General features: G+C 33.8%; 2 protein-coding genes across 2 annotated transcripts; one reads left to right on the top strand and one right to left on the bottom strand.

Annotated features, from left to right (window-relative positions):
• The first annotated feature begins 3,778 nt into the window (after window positions 1-3,778).
• On the top strand, window positions 3,779-19,283 carry LOC125813358 (DExH-box ATP-dependent RNA helicase DExH5, mitochondrial). Its single transcript, XM_049492854.1, has 19 exons — window positions 3,779-4,135; window positions 6,649-6,803; window positions 6,880-6,967; window positions 7,223-7,453; window positions 9,360-9,455; window positions 10,394-10,582; window positions 10,678-10,837; window positions 10,913-11,043; window positions 13,150-13,317; window positions 13,390-13,662; window positions 14,024-14,218; window positions 16,659-16,862; window positions 17,039-17,108; window positions 17,191-17,339; window positions 17,462-17,767; window positions 18,038-18,097; window positions 18,178-18,330; window positions 18,464-18,574; window positions 18,745-19,283. Exons 1-19 carry the CDS (start codon window positions 3,779-3,781, stop codon window positions 19,198-19,200), a joined length of 3,552 nt encoding a protein of 1,183 aa, XP_049348811.1. The 3' UTR covers window positions 19,201-19,283.
• Window positions 19,284-21,817: 2,534 nt separating this feature from the next.
• LOC125813422 (truncated transcription factor CAULIFLOWER A-like) lies at window positions 21,818-22,309 on the bottom strand. Its single transcript, XM_049492927.1, has one exon. The coding sequence runs from the start codon at window positions 22,307-22,309 to the stop codon at window positions 21,818-21,820; it is 492 nt and encodes a 163-aa protein (XP_049348884.1).
• Window positions 22,310-27,002: the final 4,693 nt, after the last annotated feature.

Raw genomic sequence — 27,002 nt, 5'->3', positions numbered from 1 at the left:
CTTATAATTATCTATATAATCTCATCTGGTCATCCCTATCTTTATATAGATCAGATGAAAATAACTTTTATCTGTTTTATACGGCTGATAATTGCAACAAATAAATAGAACACACAGAGATTGAGTTGTTGCAAACTTGCAATTTTGTTTGCTTTCTTATCATGACAAAACTTAATAAATGAGTAATCAATCACAAGAAAGGGACATGGTGATTGTCACGAGAGTCTTCTAGTCCTTGTAGATAAATTTTATTTTACGAGAGTTAACTTAATGTTTAAAAATTAAATATTTGAAATATTATACGAGAAATATTATAAATAACGATACTTCTTATATTAAGTATATGATGTAATGCGATGAAAACATATATACTATTGAAATATTAATTAAAGTCCATACAGTGTAATGCTATAAAAATAAGATATGACAAATAAAAATGAACAAACACAAATATGCCAACGATGTCCATATTATTTTATATTGGGTACATAACATATTGCTATGCTCCTATATGTCTAAGAAAGAAAAGGGCTTAAAAAGATTGTGCCCCAATGGCCCAATTAGCTAGCTTTGTAATTTTCTTCTATCGCATATTCACACAAAAGTCAGTTGTGAACTCACCAACATGTTATAATAAAAATGACTGTCTGGTATATTAAGCTTTCATTATGTAAGGATTTGAGGAGGGATCGAAATATAAAGGTGTATTGTACATAATTTTATCTTGAAGTTTTACAAATGATTTTTTTTATTTTTCAAATATACGACCTCCTGAACACAGGATAATAATTTTACTAATTGCACTAGATTCTCGTAACTCACGAAAATAAGATTAGTGGTGTCAACTGTCAATTTATGTTCAATAGAATTAGCTAGCACATTTCATGTTGGCAGTTCGACAAAAAAAAAAAAACGCTTATATTATACTGTATGTAGCATGGATGACAACTAAGAAAAGAATCATTTCTTCATCCTACATAAACAGTAATTCAACAAATTGTAATTTGGTCCATCAGAGATGGATCCAGAGCAAATTTGAAATATAGTTCAAGTGTAAAATTGATTTTTTCATCTTGTTTTGAAGTAACGGTTAGTAGGAAAGATATTTTTGAGTTATTTGACTAGTTGAAGGATTATTTTAAGCTAGTTGACTAATGGTGAGAACATTCTTAAACAAAAAACATAACGAAGGGTGAAATTAACCTATTTTAAATAATTTAGAAATATTTTAAACCATTTTTTCGATAAAAAAATAAGCTTATTGCAGTGGAGTACTCTCGATAATAGGTACCATTTGCTACCAATTAGCACCATAACCATGGAACATGGAAAATTGGCAATGACAATCAATTTGTGACTTTGGGTGCCACTTTTTGGTTATATGGGTTTGTTTGTATAAATCACTACTAGTATGCATGCATTGAATTTTAGTGCTTGTCACAATAAGTACTAATTTTCATGTTTAGCTAAAGATCTTTATAATTCATTAATATATACTGAGAAATAATATTAAGAATGCACATATTCAGGACAAGGTGGGCTTACTTTTGTAATGAACAAAATGAGGGAAGCAGGATAAGATAATTCAGACATGTGAAGACGAGAGATGTTAATGTCCTAGTGAGGAGGTGTGAGGGATGACTATGGTAAGCTTCCTGCGAGGTATAGATAGGTTGAATTAACATTGGGGAGAGAAGATTAGTTAGGACATGACACATTTTCAGCTTATTGGGGACACTAACTTAGACAGAAAGTTATGAAGGTCACAAATTGAAGTGGTGAGTTAGTAGGTAGTTAAGTGTTGTCTTGTTATCCAACGAGATATATTTCTTCTTGTATACTAGTAGTAGTAACATCATTATTGAAGTTTATGATCCTTTAATTCTACCACAACATGTTATTTACTGTGCTTCAGCCACCGTTTTATTTTGTTGTGGTTACCATTAATTTTCTATGTATACTTTGAATGTTTTTTCTATTATTTGTGATATCTTTATTACTCTGTTTTCTTATTTTAAATCTGTTTTGATATGTGTTATTTGATCCGATGATCTTTTAAACATAACATTCCTATTTTTACGAGATTATGATAAGGTAATAACAGAAATTAAAACAAAAAGGAAAGAAATAAAAACGCAACATGTAATTACCAACTATTTCAATCTTTCTTGATAATTAAAGAGTGAGATTATTCTCCCTTACTTATACCCAATTACCAAGTAAAATTAGTTAATTAGACAAATATGTCAATACTATTTAATCACACCAGATTACACAATGATTTTTTAAATCGATTCTAAATATACATTTTATAACTTTCTAATTAGATAAACATTCATACCATATCTATTAAAGCTCAATGCTATCATTCATATCATATATAATTACATGGTCACTTGCTCTTTCAATTCTCTCTCTCATTCTCTCCCTCTTTCTCTTGTTCTCTCCCCTCTTTCTGCTACATAATTAATACTAGATAGTCATTGAAAGATCATTAGTTAAGACACAATCCTTATTTACGTGCATATATATATATATATATATATATATATATAACTATATTTTCATTTTTTTAAGTATGTATCTATACACAGATACATTAGATACAACACAAATTTAATGTCATATAGATATATTTTACGCACAAATATATTAGATATATCATAGATAAATTGAATACATCAATGTCCTCTCAAAACAAATATGTAAATACGTAGATATACACTGAATACCATGCATAAATACACTAGTACTGGATACATGAAATTGATACGTGATACATTAGATGAAACTGATATACATAATACACATTTGATATTGGATGCAAGATGCATGAAATTATAAAACACATATACATAGAAGTAAAGGGACGAAGGCGAATGAGAGAGAGGAAACATGTGATATACATTCACTAGATATAGTAGATTTAGAGACACATATACTATATCTAGAGACTATATCTAAAGACAACTCAAACTAGTTACATATTTATTAAAACTAGGGAAAAAAGACAAATATACCTCCAAACTATCATAAATGGTATGGAGATACCCTCCATCATACTTTTAGGACATTGGTACTCCTGTCATAAAAAAACTAGAGTATATATACCCGTTATACTAATGGACATACACGTGTCATAATCTTATCCATCAACCCGACATTTATTATTTATCAGATCGACTAATAGGATTGTGCCACGTGTCCCTATTTAGTCTTCCGTTAGAGTGAAGGGCATATATGCTCTAGTTTTTGGACGGCGGAGGCACCAATATCCCAAAAGTATGACAGAGGGTATCTCCATACCATTTACGATAGGTGAAGAGTATATTTATCCTTTCTCCCTTAAAACTATCACACGTTGAATAATTAACATTTATACTGGTGTACTTTATGAAAGTTATTTAAATTATTAATTATATCGTTATCTCTCTGGATTGTGACAATAATTTCCAAATTTAAACCTTTAACGAGTAAAAATTAGAACTCAAAGAATTTTTTTTTAAGCGCTTATATGTATTCCACATCCTCCCAAAGAGGCTACGTGGGGCCTCCACCGTTTCAACATTTGCTCACGTGCACATCACGTGATTAAGTTTCCTTCATGAATTTACAAATCATCTTCGAAACTAGCTTCAGTTCCATCCGCCGTCGCCGACCGCCGGCCGCCATGAAGGTTTCAACTTCCGACCAACCGCTGACCGCCGTTACGTAACCTTTTCCGTCGCTGTAAGACGGAGCTCCGTCACCTGTTCTCCGGAGTGGACTCGAACAGTTTATGGGCCTATATCCTCTCCAATTGTTGACATATAGTTCACATTACATAAACCTTAAACCTTTTAGCATTCCACCACCATCTTTAACGATGAAGGACCGGCCGCTGTCATCATGCGGCGCTGTTTACGTTCCTCCACATCAACGCCTCCGTTCAGTAATCACTGTTCCCTCTGCTGTTTCTCCACAACCTGGCAGCTTACGTCCTACAGCAATCGATCAAAAACCTAATCCTAACTCTCTCAAGTCCTACGCTTGCCTTCCGCCTCAGCAGCAACCAGTGCGACTGCAACATAAGAGAAGTTCACAATTTGATGACGTTTCTGAGGAAGGGGGTGATATTGAGCTTACGCCATATCAGGTAGATGAGACACGTCTATCGGTAGCATTTTGAAGTTTAATCAATGTCAGGATTCTTTGTTCTCCTTTAGGCATGCATTACATAGGTACCCAACTTAAGTGTTTAAAATGAACAAAGGGTTTCAATTAGATGGCCTGAATAGAGCAGAATGCATAGATAGGATTCATATTATTGGCCTCAACTAGTTTGGAATTGAGGTATGTTGATACTTAATAATACCAAGGTAGGTTGAGCAATTAAATGCGCGAATTAGTTGGGAAGAATCTTGGGGTCTAAATTCAGTATTCACAATGCTTATAAATGCTGTTTATACAATTAATTTTAAGGACTGTTTCTGCTCAATAAATATAAGTTTTCTTCCTTAATTGGGCTATGTTTGAATTGTTGTATAATGATCCAATTTGGCTTAGGAAATGACTAAATAGGGAAATCTCAATGATGGCCTAGTTTTTACTGAAAAAAGGTGATTGCCTAATTTCATATAGAACTCAATTATTGCCTAATATTGATTACAACTCTATTTCTGAGCAAGTTAACTCAAAATAGTGTTTTGAAGCTTCAATGGTATGTTAAAGTGGATTTGAAACTTACATTTGGTCATGACTGTATTATGTAAGGTTACTTGAGTAGTTACATAATCTAAGAACAGGAGAATATTGTCATTTGATTTGGTTTATGGGTGATATACTGACACTTTAATCTACAATTCTGTGGACATCGCATCTTTGTGTTGTCTTGAATCTTTGACTTCGTTCTTTGTTTTTAACACGACTCATGTATTTTGATAAGTTAGATAACCAAATCCACATATCTGAATATTGAGTTTTAGATCAATGATGTGACCCTATGTGAGTAAAATGTAATCAAGGATCATATGTGTTTAAGCACTGAACTGCATTGGAAAGCATCACATGCATATTAACTTTAGTTAGGCATGGTTGTTTTCTTTTGCGTTGGACCTTTGATGTTCAGGCATGTAGCAAGATATGCATAACAAGAAAGCCTGATTAAGATTTCCGAACTACAGTAATTAATTTAATGAATAATAAAGTTGCCATTGGCAGCACCTACAACTCTGTTTCATTAAATAATTGGTGTACAATGCGGTTATCAGTTGACTTGAATTTAATAGTAAGTATTATCAACAAAATAGACAAATTAAATGCAGTCCATCCCTTTTCCTCACTCTCTTCTGAGCTTTTCTTTTTGGCTCAATGACCTTTCTGCACTAGTATGGGTCTTCATCTTTTTTCTTCTTGGACCTTGTAACTCTTTTCATTTCTTTTTCAAGTTTTCTATAAAAAATAGATTATATAGTAACTCTTTCATATACAGGAAAAATATAATCCCATTCTTCATGTGTAATTAGATACTATCTTTATCCTATCCTATCTAGTGTTGTTGAACATGGATTAAGTGCTTATTGTTGTTAGACTTCGTGATATGCTCTTAAGTTACTTGTCCTGAAACCTGCCTAATTATCAAGTAATATGCTGATCAGTGGTTGCACTAGTGTTTTTTCTAGAGTTATTAGATTGTTTTAATGCTGGAGTTATATTCTTATCCAGATATATGTAGTTCATAGCAATTAACTGAAAAATTTAAAATGTTACACTCAAGGGTGTGACCTAGTGGTCAAGGAAGTGGATTGAGAACCATGAGAAGGTTCAAATCCCAGTAGAGGCAAAACACTAGGTGATTTCTTTTGGTTTGTCCTTGCCTTGTTGGATAAACTTACCAAGTACCTATGCCAGTGTGCTAGTGGGAGGTAGCAGATACTCGTAGAATTAGTTGAGGTGCGAACAACCTAGTCCGGACACCATGGCTATTAAAAAAATAATTGAAAAATGCCACAACTTGTTTAAACATAAATATGGCATTAGTTTGCACCTCTCCGGTAAGTTGCATCTGAACAAGAGTGTTCTTGTGTCCCTAATATTATATGCGTCAACTTGACTACACTACACATTTATGTTGTCAGCGTTTCTCTGTTGCTGAAATGATGGAATCACTGATCTGGACATATGGTGAATGAATCAACATACACTTGGATGATAGGCACACATGGTGGAGACTTGAACTTGACCATTAATCTGAAGGAATCAACCTTAACCCATAGGTCACTGACATCTTTTCTATTTGGAGCATTCCTGACATGGATGGGTTTTTTACTAAGTTGCATGGACTCTTCACTTTTGATGCCGCACCCGTGTCGGATTCTCCAAAAATACACTACTTTTGGCGAATCTGACACGCACCCCTTGACATTTTTGAAGAGTCCGAGCAACATAGGGTTTTTAGACTTTCTATTTTGATCTGATGATGAGGTTTTATACGTGTCAGTGAATGTTTGCTTTGTCATGGAAAATAACTGCTCATGTCCAGCTACTTTCAATTGCATATACAATCTTATCCATGTTATGGCTTGCATGCATTTACAGCTAATTCTTCCCGTCTGCATGTATCACAAATATAAGCCACCTGACTGTCCTATAACATTAAATGGATTCCAGGGTGCTGTCACATCTGATAACGCTGAAACATGGAAATGGAAGCTCACTGCTCTGCTACACAACAATGATATACAAGAGGTGCTCTCAAGGGAGAAAAAAGATAGGCGTGATTATGAGCAAATAGCAGCTTTAGCAAGCAAAGTGGGTTTATATAGGTATCTTTGATTAGGAAGTGTCTTGTTTCTGCACTTGTTTTGGTACAGAACTTTAATATGCTACCATCCTTTGCAGCAACCTATATTCAAAAGTAGTTGTTGTCAGCAAGCTTCCATTACCTAACTACAGGTTTGATTTGGATGATAAGCGTCCTCAGAGAGAGGTATGTTCTTGATCTGTTAGATATTCTTATTCAGTTATTTAAATTTTGACTCAACGCCAATGTTTCCACTTCTATTTTCTTTTATTTAATATTGTAATTGTCTTAGTCTGGATTTACATTCCTGCTGCTTCCTACTTGATCAGGCTTTTCTTGTTTTAATTCATGCCTGGTTCCTGTATTCCCTCTTCTACCTCTCTTTCCTGTAATTTATCTCATTAATGATGATAAAGACTGCGACCTTTAAACAATTGTCAGGTGATCCTGCCTCCGGGTTTACCTAGACGAATAGATCTTTTTCTTGGAGAATACTTGTCTCGTAAGCCAAGGAGCACAGATGTACTTTCACGATCAAGCAGTAATGGCAGTATAGCTACTGATGAGGGTCTATTTGAGCAGTCAGAGGCACCCCCTCAAAGTAAGGTTTCCATGAAGAAAATCCATTGGGAAAGGAGTATGCAAATGCAGACAGAGCAGCAAACTTGGCAGGTTCAATCACCTCAAATTTTAAAGCACACTGACATCTGTAAAAATTAAGAATTATCTCCCTCTTCCAACCTTGTCTTCACTTCAAGTAAGATGCATAGTTTTCTTGGTCTACTTTCTATAGGTCAGACATGATAATCAAAGTTTTTGCTGCCTGAAACCTCATCATGGAGTGAGAATTAAATGCTGTAATGATACATACTTCTTAATTTGTCCGGAGTCTGGACTAAGCAATGAAAATAGGTGTTGAGATTAGAGGAAACGAGAATAAAATTTCACTAGCTGATCTGTCAAGAAGTTTATAGATACACCATGTAGTATATTTTTCTTGTTAACATAGTAAGACACTAGGAGCAGAAGTTGAGGGGCCAGGAGATACACACAATCTATTGCATGGCAAAAAGTTTTATCTTCTAATTCTTCCTTAAGTAGGTGCAATTGAATCTACTGTTGCTGGGGCAGCCCTTAAAATATCGACGACCTAATAGCTAGTAGTTGTTTTTTTTCCCGCACATCTTTGTTGGAAAATAATAATTATCTTTTCTCTAAGTTCTCTAGAAAGGAAAAACATGTTGTTCACTTGCTGTTTTCCTCTAACCTGCGTATGGTGAGAGATAGGAGATCTGTGAACTTAATTAATTGTGGTGCCAAAACAACTCTTATAAAGTCATCTGTGGTATGCATGTATAAGATAAGGATGCAACATACTCAAGTGAAAAGTTACAACTGTTGTTTATTTGGAAACAATTTTTGTGTTTATTCCCAAAGGATTATACGTAACATTCCCAGTTAGTTGAGAAAATAGTAACAGTTATAGGATATAACACATCATGACCTTGATTTTGCCTTCATCCTTTTTCTCCAAAATGCCCTTACTTTTCCTAAGTAGATATCCTCTCATTCTTTCTCCACTGGTTCTCTTTTCTTTTCTTGACTATTGCGGGTCTCACACTACGTTATTTTAGACTGTACTTCAGTTTTTTTGGTTTTACCAGAAATATTTGGGCATTCAGATAAGAAGAATTTTTGTCATCTTTGATTTTTGGTGAATTTGATGTCTAGATAGGAATAATATTGATCAGAATTGAGTTCTGAAGAATCTGATTCATGGACCTATCTAAAATCATTGAGGGCTCTGGTTTTAGTTGCTAGAAGTGATAAACTTCTGGGTTAGGTTCTCAAATTAGGAGGTGTTAAGACACGAAGATTTGTTCCTCTCCTTCTAGGCGAGCAACTTCGTTCCTCAGCAAAGTGTCCACTTCTTTATCGACAGATTTCATTCGATTTGTTGAAGCTTAGTTGGTGGAAAATTTGACATAAATGTTTGTGCTAGCTGGAGTTTGCACGTCGTGAAATGCTTTTGTTCATATAAAAGCTTAGTATTTATAGAGAAACTAAGAACAAATCCAAGAGAGGTCCTTGTTCATGACATCAAGCAAAAAGCCCCCTATGTCTTCTACTGAATTGCATAAACAAAGGTGCAATTTCTCTAGTATTAAGTGATTTTTTAGGCAAACCTATTTTACCTGTATTCATAGGAAAAGAATATCTTCAAATCTAATATATGTCTGACTACTTTAGCAACCACTACCTGAAAAATTTTCAGAAACGAATTTCTGAAAATCGGTGTATAAACCCAGTATCAACTGTTTGTAGGGAGAACGGTATGTGTTAGAGTGGGTAAACAGTCTGCTGTGACTTTGTTCCTTTGATCCTTTCACATAGATCTTTCTGCACTCTAGTTCTATGCTGTTTCTATTTTCTCCACAGTTGGTAGCTTTTTATAGTTTTTTGTTTTTGTTTTTGAGTTTGTTCTGTTTGTTTAATATAATGTTGTAAAAGTTTATCAGTATATATTTTTGTTGTTCCCTGTGGAAGATCGATTCATGGAATATCATTCTTGTTACAGGAATCACCTGAGGGTAGGAAGATACTGGAATTTCGTAGTAGTCTACCCGCGTATAAGGAAAGAGACGCAATATTAAGTGCCATTTCACAGAACCAGGTATGTCAGATCTTGAGAAATCTGCCCTCGCCACTTGGCCCATCATTGCTGTATTAGAGTAGTGCCATGTGCATTTGATGTCACTGGTAAAGGAGAAAAAGAAGAAAGGGAGAGCTTCTTTTGATTTTTTGTTTTTATGATACATTTGGGTAAGATCATAAAATATGTGGTTGTGAAACTATCATCAAACTCTAGAAGAAAAATAAAGCCTTTCTTGTATTTTGAACAATTAACATTCATTTTGGGTTGTTGGTGGGCAAGCAAGACATCCCATGATTAGAATCCATTGATAAGGAACTGGATAAATTCGCCCAGTCATCGTTGATTGTTTATCCAGTTTCTTATCAGACACCAAATGAACCTTTACAAATCTTGCCATGTGAGATATCTAGCAAAGCATTCACATTTAGTGGAAGAACCAAAATTCTTTTTGTTGGTCAAGCATAAAGCAGATGAGGGGCGAAATAAAAGGAGTCTGTTTTGAAATATGTCACAGCATTGTAAATCTCTTCTTCTTGCTTGGGATTTAGGGGTGTGGCTTAAGCGAAGAAGTGCAAATGAAAAGATTTTAAGCATACAGATTGAATATGATAGCAAACTGCAGTTCTTGGAGACTCCTTTTTTTTTTTGAAACTGCAGTTCTTGGAGCCCTTTGAAGCTCTATTAAATTCGTCTAGTATTCTGGTACGCCATTTTCTAACCATTACTGGGTCTTAGCTTTGTCTGCGAATGACCTTTCTGCGATTTGAAGAGTGTTGATGCCCGCTCTTAGCTTGGTGGTTTTTTGTTTTTCTAATTTTATTTAGGGAACTAGTATAGTTCAAAATGGAATGTGTAAAAGAAAACATGCAGTAGCTAAATTCCTTGGGAAAGGCTTGATCTTTTTAAAACTTCTCATGATGATTCTGATATTAGAATAAGCTTTTCCGTGTGAACAGGTGGTTATTGTCTCTGGTGAAACTGGCTGTGGGAAGACCACACAGATTCCACAGTTTATTTTAGAGTCTGAAATTGAGTCTATTCGTGGAGACATGTGTAGTATCATATGTACACAGCCAAGAAGAATATCTGTTATGGCAGTATCTGAAAGAGTTGCTGCGGAGAGAGGGGAGTTGTTGGGTGAAACAGTGAGTTTCTGTACTAGAAAATAAAATGGCATACATTCCATCATGCATGACTTAAGTTTGGAATAAGTATTCTGTCTTCTTTGATGTCTTTGCAGGTTGGATATAAAGTTAGGCTAGAAGGTGTTAAAGGAAGGGACACTCACCTCCTCTTCTGTACAACTGGTATCTTGTTAAGAAGGCTACTGGTTGATAGAAATCTGAAGGGAATCACACATGTAATTGTGGACGAGATTCATGAACGTGGAATGAACGAAGGTATATTGTTGTCTTTAAAGAGATTGTGGAGTTAATGGAATCTACTTTCTAACAATTGAGTATGTATTATACCAGACTTTCTGCTAATTGTTCTGAAGGATTTACTCCCACGTCGGCCAGAATTAAGGTTGATCTTGATGAGTGCCACCTTAGATGCAGAGCTTTTCTCTTCATACTTTGATGGGGCTCCACTAGTCCACATTCCGGTGAGTAAGTTGGTTGACTAATTGTGTTTCTATTCCTCTTCCTCTTGTTCTGTACTACCTGAATACCAATTTATTTGATAAGACATAGTTTGACTGCACAGAAAATTTCTCATGTATATTCTTTTGGTAGTAGAAGAAGAAAACATTAAAGCAGTTGTAATATTAAAAAATAAATTTGAATAATGTGACGTTGTCAGAAAAATAGTATAGTGAGGTGTTTCTCTTTGTAGAAATCTTTTTATCTGATATTTGCTAGTTCCTTTTATATATTTTGTTTGTTGGTTTTCTCTTTTTATCAATTAAACAACGTGTATCATATGTTAATTATTAGAACTTCTCTATGTGGAAATTTTAATCTGTATTTTAACACTATTTGTTTGAAACCTAAAATATAAGTTAGAGGACAATAAGCTAATTAGTCATTTGAAATTAAAATATCTTCTGCGCAATAATGCTATTTTGGTTACATGTTATCTCAATTCAAAATGATGTGATTTTATATAAAGCTACAAAGATGAACAATTAAGCGAGTTTAGATATTACATTTGAATACCACACTTCTATTTAAGAGGTATAATACTGACATATGGTCATTACGCTTCAATCAGGTTATTCTATTCCACCTATTAGAAGAAAAAAAGAACTTAAATAAAAATACTTAATAGCATGGCGATACATTTATACGAACTTCTACCCCGAGCTCATGTAATGAAACCATAGATAATTAAGTGAAGTCTAATCCACAAATTATTTGATCTATAAGATTTTAACCATTGTATTCAGGAGATTTTAACATTATATATTGACTGAGATGTTTGGCTCTGGCCTTTGTTTGACACAAGATTTCAGAATGAAAGAGAACGTCTAAAGTCCGACTATTTCAAGACAGAATTTTATATTTGAATTTGTCATGTTATAGTTACTTATTTATTCACCGATATTCTTTAATTAATTCCATGAGACAATCTATTTTAGCAAAAAGAAAATAAGAGTGTTGACAATTAAAAATGCATCAGACATGAGAACTCTTTCAAAAAGTTACTTAAACTGCATTAAGCTGGAGCAAACCATTTACTCAACCATATCTGATGACATAGCTTCTATATGGTTCAATTTTTTTTTCTTTCAAATTTCAACAGAAGTATTAAAAACACAGCTAAATTTTGTTCCTCTCAACATGTATTTTCATATCTCATTGTATCACTGGATAGTCAATATCCCATATATGTATTTTGTCTTCATATATTACAGATGAATACCACCAAGTTCCATGAACCCATTTAGTTAATAAACAGAGGTTCCAACATAGAGTCATTTAGAGAAAGCATTAAGCATGTATGAGTATAAAATAAAAAGCAAATTATATCAATATACACATTAAAAAAAAATTAGGGATAATTTCAGAAAACTCCCCAAGTTTAGCCTTATAACACTCACTTCCCTTGGGGTTTTGAATATTACATTTACCTCCCCTGTTTCAAATTTTTGTAACCAAACTTGTTTAAATGATAATCTTTCAATAACATTCCAAAAAATACCCTTTTGTGACATTGATTTTTTCATACTCCTACTAGATTGATGACCCGAACAATATTTCGTTCAAAAAAGAAAGACCCTTGGCTGAAGAAAAACAGTCTAAAAAACAAGAAACAATGGAAGTATAAGAAATAACACATAATAACAGAACAGTACTACAACAATATAGTTTGAACCTTATCCAAAAGAAACAATCTAGAATGATTACCTGCATGAAGGATTTTTGACAATATCAGTTGAGATTGGGATTCGATCAGCATCTTATTTAGCAGAACTTATTAAATATAGTGAAAATCACAGACCTTCCAAGTGGCTGAAAGGAATAGGAGTGAAATTTTCCTATTCAGGTTGTGGATTTTCCTAATGGAGTATGTGAAATGCGCGATATAGTTCATTTCTTCTCTTATTGGGTAAAGCATTGGTGTTTAACATCATACCTGTTTGCTGTTTCTTGGTTAAGACACTAAACAGTGAATCCACATTCAGCCCTTTTTTTCCTGGATACAATTTAATCCATACTTACATTGCTTTCATATTATTTTTGAAAAGTTTTTCCATGGTCTTTATTAGGGATTTACATATCCAGTGCGCACTCATTTCCTGGAAAATATTCTGGAGATGTCCGGGTACAGGTTGACGCCAGACAATCAGATTGATGATTATGGGCAGGAGAGAACGTGGAAAATGAACAAACAAGCTCCAAGAAAAAGGAAGAGCCAGATTGCTTCTGCTGTTGAGGTTTCTACTTTTAAAAGCAACTTCCACAATTTTTTGCTACAACTCCTCTGCTAATATTTTATTTGTCGTTAGGACACCCTCAGAGCTGCTGATTTCCAAGAATTTAGCCCTGAGACACAGGAGTCTTTGTCTTGTTGGAATCCTGATTGTATAGGCTTCAATTTTATAGAATATATTCTATGCCATATTTGTGAAAATGAAAGGCCCGGTGCTGTTTTAGTTTTTATGACTGGTTGGGATGACATAAGTTCTCTGAAGGATAAGCTACAGTCTCATCCTATCTTGGGGAATACAAGCCGTGTTTTATTGCTGGCATGCCATGGTTCTATGGCTAGTTCAGAGCAGGTGAAGAAATTTGCATTTATGCTTTTACCTTGCATTTGCCTGACATATAAACTATATTTTTGATACAAGCTATTCTCAAGGATATATCATCTGTTACTAATCTAAAATTTCAGTACAAGCATTACTAGTATAATTTCTGTTCTCCTTGTATGTTTGGTCATCGGAATAGGTGTTCTGCCTATTATCTGGTGACTTGCACTTTCTGTTTTTCTTACCATTTGACTTGTTAGATTGAGCAGGTTTTATAATTTACAAATTTCTACTTGGTAGAAATAAAAAAGGAGTTCACGATCTTAATTGTCCAGTTTATTATCTAAGCTCTTGTGCTTCTTATTCATTTAGTCGTTTTGCTTATATGTAGAGGTTAATATTTGACAAGCCTGAAGATGGAGTAAGGAAGATTGTGTTAGCTACAAATATTGCTGAGACCAGTATCACGATTGATGATGTAGTGTTTGTTATTGACTGTGGCAAGGCAAAAGAGACGTCATATGATGCACTTAATAATACTCCTCGTTTGCTTCCTTCTTGGATTTCAAAGGTTTCAGCTCGCCAAGTAAGACACTTTGCTGGTCCTTTCTGAATCTGATTGGAAGATGCGTTTATAAATGTCTTTATCATAAATTGTGTAATGTGATGGTTAGAACTTTTGTGATGATTGTCTTTTCCCTGGTTCAGTGTAACAGTGTGGGAGGGGAAGGGGAAGGGGAAGGGGAAGGGTGCCCATGGGATTGAGAAGGAAGACTTAATAGCCGCGAATAGAGAGATTGACTTGCTGAGAAATAATGATACCCATGTAACCCTTCAATTCTTCCAATAATCTATTGACTTGTGATTATGACAATGTATCACCTGATGCGTTGTATATCTACTAACTATAGAAATTCATATGAATATTACATTTCTGAATCTTCACACTTGAACCTTTTCTTTGATGAATAGGCTGTGCTTTGAAGCACATTTCAATTTGGAGTTCAGACTTGACCAGTACTTCCAGAACCTTAGGTTTCATTTCTGGAAGTTCTTCGATTCAAGGGTCTGATAATTTTTTACTTGTGCCACAATCACTGTATGGATATCTCCTTGCTGGATCTCTACCCAAGTCGTTAATATTTTTCAGTTTTATATGAACTCCTGCTTGTCTAATAAGTAAATCTTCATAGTTTATCTTTGGTAATAGCCCTTTTAAGAATGAGTTATGTGATGCTTATAAAAGACGCATGTTTCTTCAACTTAAGGTAGAGAAAAATGTTGCACCCGCCTAGTGGTCAATGAAGTGAGAGGAGAACAAGAACCATAGGATCTCAGGTCCATATCCAGTAGGGGAAAATAACACTAGGTACCTGTGCTGGTGGGAGATAGCAGGTAATCGGTGGAATAGTCGAAGTTCGCCCAAGCTGGCCCGACACCACAAGCATAAAAAAGGGTGGAGAAAATGTTTTCGAGTATAATGGTTCTGGGTGAAGCTTTTTCTCCCTTGGTGTATTATGCACCTTAATTCATGGTATTCTTGATTGCATTGTTAGGTTATACTTCTTCTTTTGCTTGTCTAATTTACTATTTACATTTATTCACAAAGCTGCCAAATTGGAACAGCCTTCTTTGTACTTCTTTCCCTGCTTTTGTGGTCCAAATCATCATCCATATGTCGGTTAATATCTGTAACGGACTGCAAAATTTCATGAAGTTGAGTGACTATTTTTTTCTTATCTGTTGAATGTGAATATTCAAGGAAGACCTCTGCACTTGTTCTATGCTTTTTTCCTTGGCAATCATTTTGGTACTGAATCCTGCCAAATACAGCTACTGCAAATAAGATAGAAGCTGAAGAATGTTTTGATTTATAGGCTAACAAAGCCCCCAAGTTACGCGCTCCAGCTGTCCTATAATTTATGTCTGTTTTGAATTGGATGATGAAGTTGAAAAAAAGGTTATCAGTAGGAAGGCTGAAAAAATTGGTTTTGGTAAGTATTCAAATGGGAAAGCACCATTGAGTTGCTTTTTAATTTTAAAAAGAAACAAGAAGTGATTTCATTTCATTTGTTGGGTGATCTTTTGCTCTCACGTTCGAGTGTTTGCTCGTCATTAGGCTCGTGAATGCCAATTGCAAGTCTGGCTAAATATTATTTTTGGACAAGAACTTTGGATATAAAATATTTAGTAGAAGTTACTCGCCAAGAAAGTGTTATCATTTTCTGGACATCCAGTAAGGTTAAGTAGACTTTTAATGTTTTTGATAAAGAAGGCTAAGTGGACATTATCTTATCAAAAAAAAAAAAAAGGCTAAGTGGTCATTATAATTTGGTACAGAGGGTGTCATTGATACATTTGTCCAAGTAACTAGCACTACAAAGAGTTTGTCAGAGACTGAACTCATCAGATTTTTTTTTTTTGCCAAAGACCAAAAAACAACATTATGTACAATAATATAGTTGTACCTTGTCTTTGCTAGTAATTGTAGCCTTCGTTAAATTTCTTTGCTGAACAGGTAAGTATTGTTGATGCCAAAAGCCAGCTCTACAAAGGACTCTATAGACTAGCCTTCATTGATCTTCTTATGTGAAACAAGTTGTTATTACTATTAATGTCAAGACCCAAGAGATCCTGGTCTAAGCAAAGATAAGTCCTTGGACCTGTGGTTGCAAAAGGTTTTGGGTTTGACTTTGAATGCAAAAGAGAAAGGAAATTGCTTAGAAAATTAGGTTCTTATAACTTATGAAAACACACTCACCACAACTGACACACAGATAACAAGGCTCAAAGCTCTGGCATTGGTAATAATGGCTGACTGGTATAATGATGAGATGTAAAATATGAGAAAGGGGAATTATTTCACTTCTTTTTCTCTCCAGTTTTTGTTGCTAATGACAAGTTTTCACCTTGTTGGTACTTTCTGTTTCTTTAGTAGGAAGTTCTCCCTTTTCATGCTAATAATCTTTTGGTTACTACCGACAATTTTTAACTGTATGATGTTTGTTTACTCATGAAACTGATAGAGAAGGGGACGAGCTGGACGTGTTCAGCCAGGAGAATGCTATCATCTTTATCCCAGATGTGTATATGATGCTTTTGCAGATTATCAATTACCAGAAATTCTGAGGACTCCTTTGCAATCCCTTTGTTTGCAAATTAAGAGTTTAAAACTCGGTAGCATTTCTGAGTTCCTCACGAGGGCTTTGCAATCTCCCGAGTTATTAGCGGTAATGCTTTGTCAGATTTATTGTTCTTACTTGTGTGGTAATGAATATGTTCGCAATTTTCTTATTCGGTAGTACAGTTTACTGGCCTCTGATATAAGTTCAGACCATCTTGTGATCGGTACAAGTTCCCCCTTTGCTTGTTGCTTCAGTGAAGTAATCTTTTGTTTTGCTGATAGGTTCAAAATGCTGTTGAGTATCTGAAAATCATTGGGGCTTTAGATGAGAATGAAAATTTGACTGTTCTAGGTACGAAACTGAATTTTAACCGTATTCAAGTCTTAACCATGTAGTCTGATTTTTCTCTGCCTTTGTTGTGGTTGAATGACAGGACGTTACTTAACAATGCTTCCAATGGAGCCTAAACTGGGGAAAATGCTTATACTTGGATCAATTTTGAATTGTTTGGACCCGATATTAACTATTGTTGCTGGTCTTAGTGTCCGAGATCCCTTCTTGACACCACTTGACAAGAAAGATGTAAGTTGAGCCTTCCGTGTTGCTGTTGTCATTATTTGCTTCCATCTCCATTAGTTGGATCAAACATAACTTTCTTTGAGAGATCAGTTACAGTTTTGAGACATGCTAGCTTTTGTTTTCAGCTTGCAGATGCTGCCAAGGCTCACTTTTCACGCGATTTTAGTGACCATCTTGCTCTTGTCCGAGCATATGAGGGTTGGAGGGATGCTGAAAGAGACCTAGCTGGATATGAGTACTGCTGGAAGAATTTTCTGTCTGCACAGTCTATGAAAGCTATTGATTCTCTTCGCAAGGAGTTTTACTCTTTGCTGAACGACACTGGTCTTGTTGACAGCAACATTACCATGTATAATTCTTGGAGTTATGATGAGCATCTTCTTCGAGCGATTATCTGCTATGGGTTGTATCCTGGAATCTGTTCTGTACTGGTAAAACCTGCTGTCTCTCTTTATTTGCTTCAATATGTATCTTAGAGATCATATTTGCATTCACCATATATCCCATTTAATTTGTGCCTTTTTATTCATTTAAACAACCTTGACAGGAGCGTTTATCCATAATTATAAATGTGTAATTCCATAGTAGTAAAGCGCCCTCATGGATGATTTTAAGCTTTAGTGAAACCGCAAAAAAAGTAATCTTTAGTGAGCGTTGAAGTATCCTTGTTTCCAATGTTACTAATATTATTGCTTTTGCAGCATAATGAAAAGTCATATTCATTGAAAACAATGGAAGATGGTCAGGTGCTATTACACTCGGTGAGTATGCTACCTGCATATTTTGGTTTTCTTTAATAAAAGTCCCATTGATCTTACTCTCTTTCTGGTGTTATGCAAAGAACTCTGTTAATGCCCGGGACTCCAGGATACCATATCCTTGGCTGGTGTTCAATGAAAAGATCAAAGTAAACTGTGTCTTTCTACGGGATTCTACAGCTATCTCCGACTCAGTGCTGCTTCTATTTGGAGGCACCATCTCAAAAGGGGAAGTGGTGAGCTCCCCATCTTGCCTTCTGTTGATCCTAGACCCCGAAGGAGAAATTTGTGTACTGGTTAATGCCAAGTGTAATTAACCTGCTTACATATTCTCTCCGTTGATTGAAATCATTTACTTCATTTTTATAGGACGGTCACTTGAAAATGTTGGGTGGATACTTAGAGTTCTTTTTGAACCCTACTATAGCAGAAATGTACAGAAGTCTAAGAAGAGAGCTTGATGAGTTTATTCACACTAAAGTAAGTGATTGTTTGCTACCTCACTTTATTGTCAATTCTGCTAAAGGATTGGTTCACAACAGATGGAATGCTATTCTGTTTTGTGCCTTGTCAAGTTTGAAGAAGCAGAGACTTTGCTAACAATTTTTTGAAATAATATTTAACTAAAGTTGACAATCTACATGGTACAGCTCCTGAATCCTAGGATGGATGTACATAGTTATCATGAACTTCTGTCAGCAATACGGTTGCTTATCTCGGAGGATCAATGCGGTGGCAGATTCGTTTTTAGTCATCAGATTTTACTTCCTTCCAAGCCTTGTACTGGAGCACCACCACCAGCTCCAACATCAAGGATAGAAAGTGGTCCAGGAGGTGACAATGCTAAGTCTCAGCTACAGACGTTGCTGAATCGAGCAGGATATGCAACACCAACCTACAAGTCATTGCAACTCAATAACAATCAGTTTCGAGCAACTGTGGAGTTCAACGGAATGCAGATAATGGGAAGACCTTGCAACAACAAAAAGCAAGCTGAAAAAGATGCAGCAGCTGAGGCTCTGGAGTGGCTGTTGGAAGGGCACCGTGCAGGTCCTGATTACATTGAGCAGATGTCTCAGTTTCTGAAAAAGAGCAAAAAGGCATAGAGTGGACATCACAAAATTGGCATCCGTGATGCTTGGGACAGCCTCACGTCCTTGGTTTTGTTCGGGATGGGTTCATAGGAGCATCTGTGATGGCAGCTTTACTATGTATGTGAATATGATATCCTGGAACTCATGAACGGCTGATTTTGAAGTCTCACAAACGCAGTGGGCTCAGTAGCGAAATAGACTGCCTCTGAAATCTGGAAGTAAAGCTAAATCCGAGGGAGGAGGGGGGACAAGGTTGGATGGGCTTGGCTACTTTTGACTTGTCCCAATTTTTGCCTTTGCAGTTGTTCAGTCTGCTTGTCGAGCCAACGCACCTGAAATTACAATATCTTTGCGATTAGGAAATGCTTCATATTTTGCGAAGCAGATCAAATGCTCTGGTATTGTTGCACTTAATGGTTAAGTTCATCTTTATCCTTTGTATATATTAATAATGGTTTAGAATATCACTCTATTTTGCTATTAATGGCTGTTCTTAGAATTTTCTTTTTCTATGCCTCTACTTGGTGGTTCGTTGCCCGTTTGGTTACATCTCGGGGCTGTTTGATTGCTCAATGATCAATACAGGCAGAGTCAAATCAAGAGCCTTGAGCAATATCCGCGGAGCATGCGAGTGACTACACTTATTATTATTATTACTTTACTGCAATAGATGTGAATCCTTTTTTTAACCCCTCCGTAGGAGCTCCTAGCTTTTTGCTCTCTTGGTGACTCAAACCCACAATCTTAGGGTTGAAAGTGAGGACTGTTTATCATTCGAGTAACTCCCTCTTTGTCATAACTGTGAATCTTGAAAACTTTTAGAACTATTTTAATGTATGTGCGTGCAATTGCAAGTTGGGTCAAGAGCATCCAGTCTAGTCTCTTATTCCGGCACTGCTGATAGGCTGAAAGAGTGTGTGCTTAAAATTAAGGGAAAGGAAAATTATTTTGAAATTGTACTATTGTACGTGGAGTTTTACTGTAGTATTTTTTTTGTGTAAAAAAAGAAGTATAATTTACATAAAATTTATAGTGTTAAGAGTTGATTACATCATTTTCCTACTCTTTTTCAAATTACTAAAGTCCCTTAAAATTTATGGATTTCGGATACATCGCTGGACATCCGGATACATAGGGGAGGAATGTATCAGAGAGCGAATAGGACATCCGGATACATAGGGGAGCGATGTATCTGTGAGGGGATAGAACATCCGTATACATAGGGGAGGGATGCATCCGAGAGGGGATAGGATCTAGATACATAGGGGAGGGATGTATTCGACAGTGAAAATGGATGTATCAGCGAGAGGAAGTGATGCATCCGAGAGGGGATTTTTGAACTTTATTTAAATGGTAGGAAATTTTATAGATTATGGTAAATAAGATGTGTATTTGGGTAATGCACAGGAAGAAATTAGTGTTCTTGACTTGTTGGGCTACTCTTTGAAAATAAGTTCATATAAAAATTGGGCCAAATTTTAGATAAGAAGGTAAAGCATAGCCAATTTTGATAGAATTGTTGCTCCAACTGATAGACAATGTAATTGTCTTCTAATTCATTTATATTTAAAAAATTTCATGTGTCCAATGCAAGTTCTCATCCGACCGATATAGGATTCAACATTCCGTCTCACGTCTAGGACTGAACATCTGGTGCGTAGGAGGAGTTTGACTTTGATACCATGTAAAGAAATGAATTTCTAGTTCATGAGAGAAAAATTATCAAGTTCATATAAAAAGAGGAATTCATAATTTCCTCATCCCATCAATGTGGGACTTAAATATTTCAAGATTGGCCTAAACAACTTGCCTTTTAAGGGGACGTAAAGTTGCTAACGTAAATCAACTTCTCCTTCATCTCTCGTATCTCTTTTTTTTTTCTCACCCAGTGTTTAGAGTTCGCATTGGAGCCTCAATTTAATCAAGATCATGTATTGTAGGGTCCATTTAGGGGTGACGCTTCCAACAAGATTTTTTCCATACCAAGGGCTCAAATCTGATACTTTTGATTAAGGGTGAAACTATCCTATTACTGTCCCGCAACCTATGTTGGCTCCGTCCAGTATCTCTTGAAAACCACAAATCTCAAAAGGTGCACTAGAATAGTAAGGGTTCTTTCAACTTTGATTTTGAAATTTCGAATGATGTTTTTATATATAGGAAATCAGTACAAAAATTCTCATAGTAGACTTTCTACTACATGAATTCTAATTATTTAGGATAGTGAATTTTGAATACCAAATAGTAAAAAAATAAAATAAAGGGATAATAGTATTTTGACCCTTAATTTTTTATTTTTTTTTATATATATATATATATATATATTTTATCCTTGTAATGTATGATTCAACATGTTTCAGTTTCACCTTTAACTGTAACTTAAATAAAGAATTAGCAAATTTCGAAAGTTACACCCATTCAAAAGGAAATGTAAAACAATTTAGCAGTTATTTTGTAGTAATTCAATTAGATTTAATAGAATATCTTTCATATATTCCTAAAATGACGAAAATAACATGAAAAGATGAACAATAAGCAACAAACATGTAACTAGGAAATGTAACTAAAAGACAAGAAGACAAAATAAGCGATGAGAAAAATAAAAAGCATTACATGCTCAACCAACACTCTAAGGATGTCCAACATTGTTGTCATTAGCAACAACTTCATTAAGTTGTATCTTCCTTTGTTCAAGTTGAACCCTCTTAGTAGCAATTAACTTCAACAAACCCTTTATTTCTCTAACATTGAAGAGTTCTTTTCCCTCAAAAAGTTCATTGAAGAGGTTCTTCATTTCCTTTTCCTCAGTAATTTCCTCTAATTTCCTGATATATTTTTCTCGATTTTTCACTATAGGTTTAAGGTAGTCGTTATGTGTAACTAACTTGTGTTCTGGAAAAGCTAAATAATCATTTACTATGTTCTGAGCCTCTATTAAAGATGGCCAAGTAAAAACATCGGTTTTTTCTGGAATAGAACAAATTATTCCAACTTTTACATCACACAGAATAGACAGCTCGTGTGCTTTCTTACACAGTGATGCTAATTTTTCATTTAGCATTTTTTTTCTCTTTTCCTCATCAAGATCACTAGTGGTCAAACGTGCCCTCTTTCTAGGCATATTTTAGTACAAAAAAAAAACATAAGAGTGAGTTTCTATCTCTGAATATAAAATAAGAGTGTTTGGCTTATATTTATAGATGTGTAATAAGATCACATAATTAAATAATTGTAAGTTGTTGACTGATCTGACTAAAATATATAAACAAATTAATTGCACAATCTGATTTTTAAGGTATTCATTAATTAACTTACCTAAATAGATATAGTTAAAATCTTAAAAGTCAATCTTGAAGTTAAGTTTATGGAAGGTTAATAACAATTAGTTATATATTTTAGACTTCTAGAAGTTGTTACATTGAACCCGTTTGGATTGAGTCAAAAAAAAAAAGTCAAACTGAAATGACTTTTAAGTTAAAAAATAAAAAGTAGGAGGAGACCTACTTTTGATTTTTGACTTATTTTAAGTTATTTTTTACCTTGCCAAACACTTCCTAACTTATTTTAAGTTATTTTTTACCTTGCCAAACACTTCCTAACTTATTTTAAGTTATTTTTTACCTTGCCAAACACTTCCTAACTTATTTTAAGTTATTTTTTACCTTGCCAAACACTTCCTAACTTATTTTAAATTATTTTTTATATTTGTCAAACACTTCTAGAAATCAAAAACTGACTTAAAAATAGGTTTGACCAATTTTTAAATTAATCCAAACACCATCTAAGTCGAATAGATATAGATTTTAATGTGTTACTATTCAAAAATAAAATAATTATGACACTCCAAATACCGCTACCATATAGTATATGGGATTCAGTTAGAAACAACTAGCCTACAGGGTGTCATTTATTTGAGAGACTAGTAATAATTATATAGAAATGTCTATATTTTGGACTTTTTTCATGTAGTAAATATGCTATCTTTGACTAATTATAGAACTATATAATTGTCGAAACTAATTTAATATAATATATGAATAATCAAACAATAGAATGACTAATAATATTGATAAATTTGTGAATATTCCAAGCAAAAGATCAAAGTACCCATAATTCAATTATTAAAAAGTTTAATATGGACTAAGACTAATGGAATAGGAATAACTGGTCCACCCTCCTTTTTAATATTTTAATAGTAAGTATATTTTATTTCTTTTCGATTAGGACAAGGAATTTTTATTATTTTTAATATTAAAATAAACATGCCTCGAAATTCGATATTTTATCTAGCTGTTAGATTAGGTTAATAATGTTGAGTTGAATGGAATCTGACTATATGAGTTTGAGACAGCCAGGGAAAGTCTGGTCCTTGTTGTTTTTTTTTTTTTTTTAAAGTGTTCGATATTTATTTTGAAGCCCGACTAAATCTGAATTTAGTAAAATGTTTCATAACAAAGACGACTTTGTACTCAAGAAGACTCGAACTCGAACAATACTTATCACTCCATTACACCCTTTATTGTCTTTCCGTGCTTCAAATTTTTGCAACATTTTATGTCCTTTATATTGTTGTCTCCAATTCTATCAATCAAATCAAAAGAAATATTAAGTAAGACATTCAACTATATAGGGTATGATAAGCATCTTTTTGAGGCTGACAACCCTAGTATAGACTATAGTTAAGGGGTCGTTCGGTTGGGTTGAGAATAAATTATTTTGAGATTAACTATCTCACGATAAATTATTTTGGAATAAATTATTCCATCACTATGATATATATATGTCGGGATAAATAATTTCATGACTACCTAATACCTCCAACCAAATATAGGATAGAGTAATCATACATTTTATCCTGAAATTATTATACCTTATACCTCACACCGAACAACTCCCGATTATATCTTCATTTGAGATTGACCTCTCCTACAAACATGGGCAAAAAGTGACCTAAACCTCTTCTTCCTTCATCTATATGACTATATGTTCTTCTCTTTATAATTGAAAGTGAAGGTTGTAGATCACTTCAACTAGAAAGTCCCTATCTTGTCTATTTTTAATTTTTTGGTAAAGTGATTTCATTCAAAAGGTATATAAGTTACAAACTATAGGTCAATAAGAAAATAAAATTTTGAAAAAAACCATATCAAAGGTGAGGTTGTTTGAATCTAAGCCATGATTGATTTAATGTCAAATATGGGGTGCTCTAAAATAATAAAAAATTGACATTTTTCAAATCTCAACAACATATGTGGGTGAAAAGGTTTTAAGACTAAAAAAACTAATTAATTAATCAATAATAATTTGATCAGTTCAAATGCACAATATTAACGACTTCCTCTGTCTCAAAATAAGTAGTTTCACTTTAGCTCATTTTACGATCATTAAATTGATTTAGTACTCCTTTCGTTTTCGGACTCGTTTGGCCATAGATTTTTCAAGTAAAATTTGGGGGGAAATTTGACAAATAGTGTTTGTCCATATAATTTGTCATTACTTGACAAATATTTTTGACAAATAATCCAAATTCCCAAATACTAGAAAAAATTAGTATTTGGGCCAAATTTCATTATTTGGGATCTTTTAAATATTTAAATTCTACACCAAACTTTTATCTTTTACAAAACACCCTCTATAGTAGTTGTTTGGGTCGTATTACATAATTTTTTACGTAAACACCAAAGTAGTGATAGAATATTCAGTGAATATGAACGTGATGATATGATTATTGATGAAAATAATGAACACTCGGCTCAGGGTAACAAAGTCATGTGCTCTATCTACTTCACAATGTATGAAATGATGCTTGTTGCATTTACTCCGAACTACCATATTGCTCTAATGTCATGGACACTACTTGATATTTGTTGCAACGAAGATCCAACTGACTTGTAAAACAAACCTATGATTAGTTTTGATAGTTTTTAAAACTTATGAGTATAAATCATATTTTCTAAAAAAGTGAAATATGTTTCTCAAATACTATGGCCAAATGCTAGCTTCATTTAGTCGTCACAAGATATTTTGTAGAATTCTTAAGAAAAAATTAATTAATAATAGAGCTTGACTAATACTTATATTTTTTCTATAAATTACTAAATCTCTATTGTTTAATAAAATCGATGATTTTATATAATTTATAACCGTATCGAATAATTAAGTAGGTTTTTTTTTTAATTATAAAATTAATGAAAAAATCAATAATGAGACTTTATGAAAGTATTTTAAATGAACACGAAAACAATTATTGATGATAGCACTTGAGCAGTGAGTTGACGAATAAGATATTGTCTCTTTCTGTTTGGAATCTTTCTTTTTCAAATGTACAAACATATAAGCTTTTAATACTTCATTCATTTGCTTTTGTCCCCATTCTACCCAACTTTCTATCTTAAAAAGGGAATTTTTACGCGTAGTCATCCATCAAAATAATAATTTGTAATAAATTTAGAAAAAGTTTACAATAAAGTCCGGAGAGATATATTAGAGATATTTGGAGGCTAGTTAAAGGAGTTCTTGTAGCTTACTCTAAGATGATTAAAGATAGGGTCAGAGTTATCTTTATTCGAGGGATGTCAAGTGACATTTCTTCATTAAAAAATTACTCTCACGCATAATCATTGCCTTTTGATACTTTTTGACCAGAGGTAAAGAATTGGTGTAACGATTGAGGGGTTACAAAAACTTTAAATCCTTGGGAGGTCAAGTTTTTGGACCTGGCTCAAGTTGTTTTTTTTTTTTTTTTTTTTTTTGTGTTTATTATATTATATGTTGTTACTTTTTCAATAAAAATTTTGATTCTATCGCTAATTAAGGATATATATTTAATGACAATAAGATACTGATCAAAATTATAGAAGGTGACTTGAAATAGTTTTCAGTAATGATAAGGTTATGTAGAGCTCTAATCTTAGCCTATTTTTATTTATTTTGGCAATGGACATACTAACAAGTCCTTATAAATGAATTATATATATTTTTTTAACTTTTATATAATCTTACTTTAATTTATTAAAAGCACTTTTAAGCTATTTTAATTTTTTGAGTTTCATATTTGAATTATTGAGAGTGTGAGTTTTCCATTCGAACTATCACCTAATAGTTAGCAAAATACACCTCAGCTAAATTCTTACGATGCGTGTACACTCTCTCTTTTGTTTAAAAAATTTCGTCATGTACTTGTCATGATTTATTTTTTTAGAGTCAAATGATAAGAACTATGAGTATATTTTATGGTGTATTTTTTTATTATATTGATATGTAGAAGAAATTGTATTTTATAGTACTTTTCGTATAACTTTTGAATATCGAAATTTTTAATTTAAAATATTAAATTAATGTAATCTAATTTAACTTTGAAATTTTGTCAAATTGACTTTTGAAAAGTATAAGATAACAACTAAAAGGAGACGGAGGGAGTACTAGATTAAAAGTTAAGGTTAAATGTTAAAACTATCACAGTATAAATTAACTTATTCCAATCATGACACCCACCGTCTTCTTCTCCACCTTTTTAGTCGTGATCTCGTCTTTGGCAATTAGCATGACATTGGAATCTTCGACTTGAAAGAGGAGAGTTAAAGATTTTAGAAAAGTCAATTTTAATGAGTCAGCAAATAGAACCGTTATATATGTATATAAGCATTTCTAGACAAATATATGGTTTAATCAACATCCAATGTGTTTTGCTAATTATTGAATAATAGCTCAGAGTTTTATAAGATAGTTTAGACGTGTTTTCGACCGTAACTTCAAATTTTAAACTTTAAAAAATGTGAGTACAAATGAGGGAGAATTTCCATTGTATGAAAAAA

Source organism: Solanum verrucosum, unplaced genomic scaffold, assembly GCF_900185275.1.
Source record: "Solanum verrucosum unplaced genomic scaffold, falcon-dt-bn FXZP01000203.1, whole genome shotgun sequence".
NCBI lineage: Eukaryota > Viridiplantae > Streptophyta > Magnoliopsida > Solanales > Solanaceae > Solanum > Solanum verrucosum.
Note: the sequence above shows the minus strand (reverse complement) of the source record. Positions and strands in the feature narration are given on the sequence as shown.